Raw genomic sequence first — 13,590 nt, forward strand, 5'->3', positions numbered from 1 at the left:
GCATGTTGTTTAATTAACTACCACTTTAAACTTAGCAAAAAACATAATTGAATAAAAGACCACAAAGAATAATATGATATCAGTGGTATGTAAGCGCGTGCGGCCCTCTATGCTCGAAGCCTTTCCCCTCCATAGATCAGTCAGACATTCACGCTGACTGTAGCTTTTAACCCTTCATTAACTTGAGCACAACTCTATAATAAGCAACAAACTGCAATATGTATAAGTTGATCATGGTCACATCTGCAATGAAAGATCATATTATTCTGGTACCTGTAAGTAGAAAATCAAACTAGAGTTATAACAATCACTGTAATACAAAGGCTAATGTAAGATCAAAAACTTCAGTATATATTTAATGCAAAGCTGGTTATATTATTCTAATGAACTAATCGTGCCATATTAAAATAATGAAACTAGAAGAGGAAAAAACATCCCCTTTTTATTCTACACTGTCTAGGTATGCTTTTACTGCAGTGTTTCTGATCATTGTCATGCTGAAAAACATGTGCTTTTGTCAATCAGATGCTTTACAGATGATATTACATTTTTTATAATTTATCATTCTCTTAATTTTGACTGCATCCCCAATATTGTGCTGCTCTCGTTTGAATCATAAATATCTATGCTCCATTTTTTAAAATGTAAATGAGGAGTTTTCTTCACATACTATGTTTAATAATTCAGTTAAGTTTGATTCAATTTTATTTGTATAGCACCAAACTACAAGTAATAATAACCAGTAGTAAATAATAATGGTGTCATTTCCAGTTGGAAACTGTTCATGCTCTTCAGGGATTTGATTCAAGATCAACATGTGTTTAAAAAAAGTTTACAAGACTGCATCTGTGAAAAACAAAAGCAATACAGCACCTTGAGGTGACTTTTATTGGTATTTAGCTATATAAATAAAACTGAATTGAACTAAATTTTATTTGATCACGTTGTTCATGCTTTTAACTCAGTCTTTGACTTCTGTACTCTGCACTCTGGTTATTTAGATATTATATAAGATACTGACAGAAGATACTAATCAGACAAAACCTGAGTTTTGGGTCTGAGCTTGCAGGCCCTGCTGGTTCAGAGACTTATCACCCATGAACAAAGCAAGACAAACAGCGATCCGTTTTAACTTGCAAGGGAAGCCTGGTCGGATCAGGCTGCAGCTCTTCACCCGACCTCAAATGACCGACCCTTCCCTGCAGCCTTTTATTCTGTGAATACACAAGCACCACCCATTGTCAACCCGTGTGCGTGCGTGTGCATGTGCGTGCGTGTTTGCAGGTTAAAACCCAAATAAGTGACTTCCTGTTGATCACAAAGGGTCATCTCCCCTCACCCTGTATATGGCTTAACCCCTTTAATGGTACACCATACACAAGCATAGGTGAGGCCATAAAGGGCAGCAAGTTTACTAAATAAGAAAACAGAACGTTTACATAGGATGTGCCTGCAGTTAAACACTGTAGCTTCCCCCACCATTCTACATGTAGGGGAGGACAATAGAAACAGAAGAATGTCTTTAATCATACAGTTTGAAACAAGGCTACAAATTTAAGTGCAAGAATGACAACTATTATCAAAATCACCCTAACACTAAGAGTTATGTCCACAGCTGAGCTCCACAGAATCCTGCTTTATGCTGATGGTTCTCTGATTTTCTCCTCAGGAATTCAGGCTTATGGAAAACAAGATTCAACAGGTACACAGAAAAATTAAAGTGAAATGAACAATCACTGAGGGAAAATCGTGACTCGCATTTGTCTCTCATCGTTTCAGAAGTAAAATTGCTTCTTTACTGATGACGCTCTGCTTTCTGTTCAGAGTCTGATGATGTCAGGTTGGTGGGAGGAGCCAATCACTGCGGAGGTACACTGCAGGTGAAACATCTGGGAGAGTGGAAACCATTGCAATTCATTGACTGTACCCTGAAGGAAGCAGCTGTATTCTGTAAACATCTGGACTGTGGCTCCGCTGTTTCTATAGAACAGTCCCCACAAAGCTCAGTGTGGGGGGTCAATTCTACCTGTGTTCAGTCAGGATCTGCTCTGAGGAACTGTGTAACAACAGAAGGCTTCTCCTCTGCCGTGGAGCTCACCTGCTCAGGTCAGCCCATCAGTGACACTGATGCACCAGACACAAAGACCAGGTAGAATAGTAGCACATCATCTGCAGCAGCAGATAAGCCTGAAAAGACTTCTTCTATCAGTCCATCTGTGGCTAATCAGTATCCTGACAGCCACACAGCCACCTGTAGTCAAGGCACTTCTTAAAGTAACCCTTTTGAATCTTTGGAGTATTCTCTAAAATAGTATCATTTTATTTTTCAGAAAAAGTAGAAAATTTAGCAAATATTTGCTGATATTGACGCACCACAAAAACAAATCACTGACAGCTGAAACATGTCTCTGCTGTCTCTGATCTCTCTGTTTGATCTTCTCTGATGTCTCCAGACTCTGTCAGGCTGCTGAATGGTTCCAGTCTGTGTTCAGGCAGACTGGAGGTGAAGTCTGACCAGAGCTGGTCCTCAGTGTGTGAAACTGACTTTGACCAGCAGGATGCAGAGGTGGTCTGTAGGGAGCTCGGCTGTGGGCCTCCTTCGGTCCTCCAGGGGGCGCTCTATGAAGAAGTGGAGGCTCCAGTGTGGAGCAAAGAGTTCCAGTGTGGAGGCCAAGAGTCTGCTCTCCTGGACTGTAGAAGCTCAGGCTCAGCTAGAAACAGCTGCTCACCTGGCAAAGCTGTTGGACTCACCTGCTCAGGTAGAAGAGGAGCTGCAGCTTTGATGTGGTTCAAACTCACTTTATTCTTTTACTGATGACTCTCTGCATACTCCCAGCACATTTTATGTACATATTGGCAGTATACCTCTGCTGTCAGGTCCCTGCATCCACATGCTCATGTAATAAACCAGGGGATAGGTATGTTTAAATGTAGTATTGTAATGTATATGTATATTTTTATACATTATACACATAAATGATCATACCAATCATTTAATCCTTTGTAATCCACTGGATCAGGCACCATAAAAGGGACGAATGAATCTTTGGACATCATTGATCATCTCACTCTGGCCAGACTAATGAAGCCTCGACACTGTGCTTCTGAAGCACTGTGTAGTTGTTTTAGCACATATGCCAGAGCTTCAGCACGGATTCCTTTAAGCCTGTTTGAATTGAAGAACTCTGTCATTTTAACTCGCCTACGCTCTCAAGCTGGTTACCTCATTTGTCACTCACCTGCCTGCCCAGAGACAAAGGCAGAAGGACAGAGACAGAGAGACAAGTCTGTAGACAGGTACAGTCAGTTTCTTGGACCTGCAGCTATTAAAGCTATTTATATAGGGTTAAAATGTCCAGTGGAGACGAGGCTAGAGTGACTAAATAAGCGGTTCCCAGTTTACCTTAATTGTTGGAGACTGGAGTAGGAGAAGGAGGAGAAAAGCAGAAGAAGGGAGAAGAAGTGAGGAAGAACGTCCTCCTCACACAAGAGGTGGATGAAATTGGACTCAGAGAGCAGGCTGACGGTTCTTTGCTCTCTCAGAGTGTTAAATAAGTAAACATAAAGGAGGTTAAATACAGTTTTAGTTTGGTCCTTTTCTTTAAATTTCCAGGTCGTGCTGCAGTGTTTCATCAATAAGGTTTAAAAACGTTTGTGTGGGGCAGAATTTAAGAACATTTATCTCAAACCTATACTGAACAGATTCTCAGGGAAAACAACTCGGCACTGTCAAAATAATGACTTATGTAACAACTCTGCTTTCTGTTCAGAGCCTGTCAGGTTGGTGGGCCAAGCCAGTCGCTGTGCAGGCATGCTGGAGGTGAAAGTGGGAAAGTGGAGAACAATCGATTATTTTGACTGGGATCTGAAGGAGGCACATGTCGTCTGTGAACATTTGGGCTGTGGCTCTGCATTTTCTATACAATGGAAAAATGAGCCCTCTGAGATTTCTGTGTTGAAAATTGAGCCTGATTGTGTTCACTCCGGATCTGCTCTGAGAGAATGTGCAAAATCATCTTCCTCTTTCCTAACCCTGAATGTCACCTGCAAAGGTAAGCAGAATCATCTATCACATATCCTTATCTTATCGACTTTGCAGGGTTTAGTTCTTGTTTGTCACGATCACTGCTCTTCTGAAATATGTTCATACTTTCTGGGAAATTTTATCAAATGCTTCATTCCATTTTTATTTCAGTTATTTATTATCTGCTTGACCAGTAAAGACACCTGAATTCCTGTATTTCCTTTTGCCTGTCTCATTTAACTTAACCATCTCAGACTTTTCTTAAATGGCAAAAAGAGTTACCGTCTGAACCCTAAAAGACAAAATCTGCTCAGTTAGCTGATAATGAAGTAGCAACACCAAAAAAGTATCTGGACATAATTAGTGGAATCATTTGTATAATTGTGACATGAAAACTTTGCAAACTAAAAGTTAACACATATTAATACCCAATGTCAAAAGAAAGCCATTTTACCTTGACTGTTGCATCTGTTGTAGACAATCAGTGTTCACCAGCAAACCAGTTACTAACTTAAAATGTAAGTTCATCTCCAAACTGGATGGAAATAAAACAGACAAGTCGGGATGAGAAAGGAGATAAAGAGCTGCTGTGACTAAAACAACCTGAAAACTGAAACAAATTGAATGAAGAACACAAACTGTCCACCAGACGGGAAAACTGGAGGTTAATGGTTCGAGAGAGGGCTCGAGGAGCAGACATATGCTCTGGTGTTTACAGTAAATGATTTTGGAGAGAGTGCACCCAGCTGAGATCCTGCTACATTTTTTTTACAGAAGGTAGATGTGACCTCACCTTGCATCATCTCAATGTTTACAGACCTGCTGGTTCAGCCAATCATCTCTGTGTCCTTCATGAATGGGGTCTCCATGGCCCAGCAGCAGGGGCTTCAGGTGTCCAGGGGCTCAAACTTCACCATCAGCTGCTCCATCCAGCCACAGTACCCGGGGGGCTCCTTCCAGCTCACCTTCACCTCATCCAACACGGCGTACAACTACACCCAGCCAGCTGTCAATCACTCCGCCCACTTCCTGTTTCCTGCTGCAGAGCCCACCCACCAAGGAAACTACAGTTGCATTTACCACGTCTATGTTTTTTACCATGACTTGTCCTCTGAGAGCCCCCTGCTATCTGTCACTGTGTCAGGTAAGTTGAAGCAGAGGCTGCTGGGTTTGTGTTCAGGGCAGCGTTAAATAACAGAGAGGTTCAGGTTATGAGTTATGGTACTACTACTTTGATGCATACACTGCAGTATTCTGAGATACATAGAAATATTAGCCATAAATATGCAGTAAGTATTTTTGTACTTTATCACATGACCACATGTGGTCTTGAGCAATAGGTCTCCAGCTTTTTGAAGGTCTTTCACTGTTTTTCTTTGGACATTAGCTGCTTTATCACTCATTTTCAGTCCAGTCCTTGTACCTGACTGATCAACCAGTGTTGTGTCTACACATAACAGATAACTTGGCAGGAACTCAATTTTACATTGTTTTTTTAAATCACTATTGTGCTAGAAACTTGCCACCAAAGTGCAGCAATTTTGACATGTCTTAAGTTAAATCTATGAAAAATGCCAATTTCTTATATTTGCCTGTCCCGTTTGGTTCTTTAACCATCAGAATTGATGTCTGAAGGTCAACAAAGATACCCAACGGATTTATTTTATTTTATTTTCAGTTGTTACAGATGGGACAGACATGGCTGGGGAATAGGACAGGGAGAAAGAAAGATGAAGGAAAAACAGAGGAGAACAGGGAAAGTGAGAAAGGACACTTAAAAAGAAAAAAAACCTCCTGGATCACCTGTTGAGAGAAAAAAAAAGAAAACAAGAGAAAACAAGCAAAAAAAGAGAGCAACATAATAAGCACAGCACCATCGCAATAATCATGCTAAGTGTAAATAACAGTAAATGCTAGTGATGTGTCGATCGCGAAACAGCTCTTAGAGCCGGATCTTTGAAGTGAACGACGTGTTTTTTTGTTTTGTTTTTTCTTTCTCTCACCCTCTCTCTCGCACTTTTTTTCGCTTCACAGGGGGGAGGGGCGGTAGTTACACTTGCAGTAGCACAGGAACAGAGCGGGAGGAAAAGAGAGAGAAAGAGAGCCAGGGACAACAACATCACATTAGAAAGGCATTGTAATCATCCACAACTGAAAATAGTTGTGGATGATTACTATAAAGGATTCAGAAAGTTTATTCATGCAGGTCCATATGACAGAGAATATACATCTTCTTTTTGTTTTGAATATTTTAATTGATGTTTAATTGTGCTGTGGTTTGCAGTGTTTTGTGTTGTTTCGCTTTAAATTTGTTTAAAAGGAAAAAGCTGGAAATTTAAATAGTTAAAAGTTGAAATGTGAATAGTTGGTTTTTGTATTTTATAATTTATTTATTACATTTTATGTTGAGTGAATAAATAAAAGTATATTTACGCTGGCCCCTAGAGACAAAGCACGTACAAACTCCAAATTGTGTAAAAACTCCAAAGCATGTACAAACAGGCCGGTTGGAAGCCAAAAGAGCCGGTTCACTAAAAATAGCCGGAATTCCCATCACTAGTCAATATTAAATATTGAATGTTGTTGTGCAGCACGCAGGTCCGACTGCGCACAATGTGCTTTGAGGTAGCAGCCAAGAAAGATGTTGTTTGTGTCTGTGAACAGTGAACACCCGTGTGCACACCTGTGTGGATCAGTGTGCTTGTATTAAAAAGGTTTTTCCATTTAACGATCTGTTAAATGGAGTGTGGGGAGCCAGAAACCCATCCACCAGGGCATGAAGCAGGCATGGAGGAGATCCAGGCCCCAGACATCCAGAGGCCTTGACTGAATGAATTATCTCTTTAATGATGCTTGTTGACTGTGAATGTGTCTTTATTAGATCCCACACACTCAGATGTTGTTAAAGGTGTTGTCATCCCACTGGTAGTCCTGCTGGTCATTGTACTCATGATCCTTGGTCTTCATCTCTATCGTCAGGTACTGAGCACGTTTGTAGCTGAGAGTGAAGCTGCTCCTTTTTCATTTGAGGATAGGATAGAATTGCCGTAGAAAGCCTGATTGCTGTGCTGTGATGTGTCTCCAGGTCAACAAACAGTAGAACAGCCAGCTGACTGACTGTAAACTCTGTGTTTGAGCCCCTGGAGGAAGGCCAGGAACAAGTTCAGCCAGCAGAGGAGGACCTCCAAGGAGCTCGAAAGCATGTTTGGACAGAGCATGGTCTTATTTCTACACCATCTGTTTTGTCCTCCATCCTCCTATCTGTGAGCCCGAAGTCCGGTCAAAACACAAGTTCAGCAGGGCTGTGCAGAGATGTTTGAAAGGGCAGGTGCTCAAAGTTTTTAAAAAAAGGGGCACATAGAACCAGGCTGAATAACAACAACCCACATTCATCAAGAATCTAATATGGAATTGCATCATACTATATCACTGTCATCAGGTGGGGACTACGCAAAGCAAACATAGCTTATATTTTACCTATATATTACAATGATGCTATTGAGGGGTTACTGCTGCTCCTGCTGCTGATTGTGCTGGAGGGCAGGTTTGTGTTGATCTGAAACTGTAGACATCAAAAAGTCCATAGGAGAAATGGTAGCTGATTAAACAAGTGTTATTAGATGATAATAAAATGCAAAGATTGGTGACAGCGCTTGGAATCATAAAGCAAGTGATTGAAACAACTGTGGGAAATAAACTAGGCTCTGTCTGTGACTCACTCTGTGCAGCTCTTCCTCCTTCCATCTCCTCATCTCATTTATCACTCTCCACCAGTGTTGGTCAAGTTACTTGAAAAAAGTAATCAGTAACTAATTACTGATTACTTCAGTAACTAATTACTGATTACTTCCCCCAAAAAGTAATCCCGTTACTTTACTGATTACTTATTTTCAAAAGTAATTAATTACTTAGTTACTTAGTTACTTTTTAAAAACACGATTTACAACCTGAAGAGGTGATAAAGCGATAGATCTTTCAGCCCAATTCTACTTTTTCTGCATAATCCATCATACAAAATGTAATCAAATGGAAAAGTCCCTTTTTTTTTTTAACTTGTTTTATCAGTTTTAATCTTTTAACTTTATGCATCAAGCAAAACTTTAATTATATGCAACATTCTCTGACTGGAAGAAATTAGTTTAACATTTAAACCTATTTTCTGCACATTCCAGCACATAAAATAAAATATTTTTTGTGTTTACACTCACTCTTTCAAATAGATGCAAGTAAAACACAGCAGAAAATAAATAAAGTCAAAGACTAGTGGTCCTGTTGCTCTATTTTCACCTGTAAAGCAGGAGTGGGGTAGGCGGAGGTTTACCCTGGTGCAGGTGTGCCGCAGCGGTCAGTGGAAGAATCCGCGAGTTTCTCTGTGAGTTTCCCATTACGTCGTTGCACACTCGGTGCTTGCTTGGAAGTTTAGGGTTTTTTTCGCTGTAAAAAGAAGTTTTCTTCCCACGCACAACGGACGCTAATGTTTTTGTCACTTTTTATGGAATCAAACTTAAAGTAAGGACAGTACTTCCACGCTTTAAACGCTGCACGCTCATACTCTCTCCCACACTTCATATATGATCCATTGTTGATCTGCACACAGCTTTTGTCATTAACGTCGCACTTGCTTACGTCACTGTCATGAGACATTCTCGCAAAAAAATCATGGTTTTAGTAACGCAGTAACGCAGGGTTCCTACGGGAAAGTAACGGTAATCTAATTACCGATTTTGAAATAGTAATCCCTTACTTTACTCGTTACTTGAAAAAAGTAATCAGATTACAGTAACGCATTACAAGTAACGCGTTACTGTCCATCTCTGCTCTCCACTTGCTGTCCATCTGAGAGCAAGGTGAAATTTGCTATTGGATTAATGTATTATTTAATTATCCACACTTAAAAACTCTCACCAACGTTATATCATTAGTAATAAATTTAAAAAATCTATACTGTATATACTATGGCCACAAGTTTGCATCATGGTGCTGATCCAGAATCCTTCCTTTATTATATATTATAGTGCTATAATTATAAAATAATGATAATACAAAAATAAAGTAATAAATATAAAATGGGGCTAGGGATACGTATTTATGATTATTCAATTTGTTTGACTATCCATTCTGTGCAGGCAGAACGCTAATTAAATGTTTAACCCTTTAAAACCGGTCAGAGCGGCATGCTCCGTTTTGCGCAACTACTTTTAAATCCCTGTAGAACTGCAACCACGTAAGCTAGTGCAATAATTTTTTTTGCATATGAAACCGGAGGAGTTGTACTTACATCTTATGCCATCAGCTTGTCCTAGGTCACAGTTTCGTTCCACATATAGCTTTGCAAAAACTGCATAAAAAGCACTTGCAGCAACAAAAACATAATATTCCAGAAACACGCTTTGCCGAGCCAATCAGTTGTTCGTAACACTTCTTAGGTTGGAATAGACATCACCACGAACTATCGCATGTCCGCCATGACCTGCCGGAAACCGGAAGTGACGTCATTTTCGCGAAAATGTAGTCTTTTACCATCAGGGCCTGATGAGCCTATACTGGTGTTTTTAAAAGTTATCTTTGACTTTATGACTTTCTGTGTCGTTTCTGGGATGCTTAGGACTCATATTGCACTGCTGGAAATAGTTTATTGTGATGCACATGCTGCTCTTTTGCAAATTTGCACTGTAATATTTGTTTTCGTTTTTCCTGCAGTATATAAAAATTGGTGTATTTCAAAAATAAAACCATGAAGACACTTAAAATAAATTTCCTGTGGTGGGAAACTATTTTGTGCAACTTTTTTGTATTTGCAGTTTAGAGGGATAAGCCTCTTAAATTTCTCTAACTAGAAATATATGTTAAAAAAAACAAAAACGATTTAAAAAAAATTTTGTAGTTTATTGCACTTTTTGCAATTTATGTAATTACTATGCCCTTAATGCATGCATATTATGAAAATTTGGGCTATAACAGTTGTATTGATGTATAGCAACTTGAAATGCTCCCAAAAATGGCACTACAGCATGTAAAAATATAACATAAGCTCTGGCGGACTTGGGGTAGGTCTTAAAGGGTTAAACTAGAGATAATTTTACTTCTGTAAAATCTGCATTTTGTCATATTTGATACATAAATATAATACAATCTGTCTTTTGATGTATTTTCTTTATAATGTGTGTGTTTTTTATAATCATCCATAATTATGTTGATATGCATATCAGATATTTTTCAGTGAAATATTAGTCCTCCAGAAGGGGGTGCTGCTCTTGTGGCGACCTGCAGCAGGTGTTTACTGGCGTTTTCTTTTTGTTTTTAACTTTGTTTTAATTCTGTTCCTAACTGTGGTTTTAACTTTTTATGAGGTTTTTGCCGAGATGGAGATCTTCTACACCTTATTTTTATTGTTGTTGGCGATATTCACCTGGAGTCAGTCACTCTTTTTTTTTCTTTTTTTCCCAAACTTTATTTGAAATTATAAAGCAAACAGTCAGTCATTCCAGTTCAGTTTGTACAGTAGACATACAAGGCAAATAAGAGTAACAATATACAGTACAATGAAATAAGAAGGATAAATAAATAAAGGGGAAAAAAGGGGGGATTGTGACAGACTTCATAACAACTTTGTACTTGAAAGTGGTGACAGCTCATATGTGTCTATTTTGTGTGCGTGTGCGGGCCAGACGTGGTCTGCGTGAGTGAGTCTGATTGTCATTTTGTATGCAGTCGCTTTTAAGCTGATGAGCAAGCTACACATGTTCAGAGCAGGAGCTGGTTGACCTTATCAGAGGGGAGGGAAACAGAGCTATGATATCTCAAGCATGCAGCTATCCATGAGTTTAGTTTCTTCCTGGCACCCCATATGGGCAACAGCTTTTCTGCATCCTGATTCATGTGTGTGAGACTTTTGTAACATCAGCATCATGTTTTTGTTTTGTCGAAAAGCAGGTGATTGTGTCTGACGTCATGGTGTGTGTGAGTTACAGAGAGGTGTGAAAGTATGTGAGTGAAGTGGTCTCGAACTGGGGAAGACATGATTCTGCAGGTCACCTGCCCAGTGGACACAAAAAAGAAAAAAATAGTTGTGTGGACGAAATATGAATGATAACATGGCAAGTGTTTGGTGTTTCTCAGCCTGAAACAACTGTAATGCCACTTTCTGTTTTTAAGAAAGGAGAGTTCCAAAAAAAAACCAGAGAGAGAGAGATGTGTGTTGTTTAAGCAGTGAGGAGAACAATGAAAATGTCTTAGTTTGTCACTTTCAGGTGAAAAGCAGACCTGGATCAATTTTCCACATGCAGCAGTTGGAAGAAAGTTATAGGTTTCACATTATTAGGAAACACTGAGGCAGAGCTTTTGGCTGAGTGGTGTTTACAGCTTAACTCCCATGTGTTCCTCACCCTGAAAAAACAAGCTCCATGGAAGCTAACCTCTGCCTGAAGACAAGGAGTGCAGTTCCAGAAGCACAGCACATCTACAATTCATAGCAGCCCAAGAGACAACAACAGAGTCCTGAGAGAGGTCCAGCAGCAGTGTGTACAAACGGCATCAGAGAGTAAGAAAACCCCATCATCATGGATGGATGGAGATGCGTTTCCAGAAAGCTGCAACTTCACTGTGTGTGAAGATGACTTTTGAGGAGACTGTCTGAGTGACATTGGCCACTTTTGGAGTGGAATGGCAAGATGAGACAGTGAGGATGACACAGGACAAAGCTGAAGAGAACTGTTTGCCATTGGACTGCAAAGAGTGAGAGGAGCAGGTGAGAACACAGAGGAAGGCTGTCGTTTAGTGTGGGAAATCAAAATTTGGGTTAGCAATCCTGGGAAAAAAGGAAACTGATTTAAGTGGGAAAATTGTGAAGGAGTTTGGACCACAAAATGAGAAAGGTATATAAAACACACACAAGCAGAAAATGCATTAACCATACTAACCCTACATGCATATACACATACAATGACACTCATGAAGACCAGACAGCATCTTAAGCATGAGATTCTGTTTGTCATCTTGTCCAAGTCACTCAGTAAGATGGAAGTGATACGTAGACTAGTGGATTAAATATTATAGGAGGACAGATGATTGTATCATAGGGAGAAAACAGAATGCTGATGAAGAGTTTTGCATGATTGTTGAGTTTCTGGTGGGTGAATAAGTTTTAACATGGCACACATTTGGTTACATGAGAACAGAGATGGGCAGTAACACGTTACTTGTTACAAGTAACGCGTTACTGTAATCTGATTACTTTTTTACGGTAATGAGTAAAGTAAGGGATTACTATTGCAAAAACGGTAATTAGATTACAGTTACTTTCCTGTAGGAACGCTGCGTTACTGCGTTACTAAAACCGTGATTTTTTTTTTGCGAGAATGTCTCATGACAGTGACCTAAGCGAGTGTGACTTTTGTGACAACAGCTGTGTGCAGATCAACAATGGATCATATATCGAGTGCAAGAGAGAGTATGAGCGTGCAGCGTTTAAAGCGTGGAAGTACTGACCTTACTTTAAGTTTGATTCCATAAAAAGTGACAAAAACATTAGCGTCCGTTATGTGTGGGAAGAAAACTTCTTTTTACAGCGAAAAAACCCCTAAACTTCCAAGCAAGCACCGAGTGTGCTACGACGTAATGGGAAACTCACAGAGAAACTCGCGGATTCTTCAACTGACCGCTGCGGCACACCTGCACCAGGGTAAACCTCCGCCTACCGTAGTCCTGCTTTACAGGTGAAAATAGAGCAACAGGACTGCTAGTCTTTGACTTTATTTATTTTCTGCTGTGTTTTACTTGCATCTATTTGAAAGAGTGAGTGTAATCACAAAAAATATTTTATTTTATGTGTTGGAATGTGTAGAAAATAGGTTTAAATGTTAAACAAATTTCTTCCAGTCAGAGAATGGTGCATATAATTAAATTTTTGCTTGATGCATAAAGTTAAAAGATTAAAACCAATAAAACAAGTTTTAAAAAGAGACTTTTCCATTTGATTACATTTTGTATGATGGATTATGCAGAAAAAGTAGAATTGGGCTGAAAGATCTATCGCTTTATCACCTATTCAGGTGTAATTAATTACTTTTGAAAATAAGTAATCAGTAAAGTAACGGGATTACTTTTTTGGGGAAGTAATTGGTAATTAGTTACTGATTTTTCAAGTAACTTGACCAACACTGCATGAGAAGAAACTTATTATGTGATGAGACAACAGGGTTATGCTGTATGTTGTGTGTGGTGTGGCTGATTGGATGAATGTTTGAGATTAAACTGGCTGATGATTTGTCTCATGTTACAAAGTTGAGCCTGCCAATTAGGTTTGGTATGATTTATCCCCCTGAAATGAAGAACACGTGTCATGATTTAACAAGGCCTTTCCTTTCCTTTCTTTTCTTTTATTCTTTTTATTTTGTTACTTTCACAGTGCACTGAAAGTTTTGTTCAATATTCTTTGTCATCTAAGCAGATCTAAATGTTTCAATAGGAAGAACTACACAACATGTTGTTGCGAACGGTTGCAAAGTGAGTTTCTCCAAAATTAGAATGGGCTCAGGAGAAAGTCATTTATTTGGGACAATTAGGAA

At 39.4% G+C, this 13,590-nt stretch overlaps 1 protein-coding gene across 1 annotated transcript; it reads left to right on the forward strand.

Annotated features, from left to right (window-relative positions):
• Positions 1-1,955: 1,955 nt before the first annotated feature.
• LOC113024929 (scavenger receptor cysteine-rich type 1 protein M130-like) lies at positions 1,956-7,738 on the forward strand (the record flags this gene model as incomplete). Its single annotated transcript, XM_026172233.1, has 6 exons — positions 1,956-2,106; positions 2,454-2,759; positions 3,771-4,052; positions 4,842-5,168; positions 6,906-7,003; positions 7,110-7,738. Coding segments are annotated over 6 exons (1,179 nt in total), but the record flags the coding sequence as incomplete, so codon positions are not given.
• Between the last annotated feature and the right edge of the window lie 5,852 nt (positions 7,739-13,590).

The sequence above is a fragment of the Astatotilapia calliptera genome, chromosome 7 (assembly GCF_900246225.1).
Source record: "Astatotilapia calliptera chromosome 7, fAstCal1.2, whole genome shotgun sequence".
In the NCBI taxonomy this organism is placed as follows: Eukaryota; Metazoa; Chordata; class Actinopteri; order Cichliformes; family Cichlidae; genus Astatotilapia; species Astatotilapia calliptera.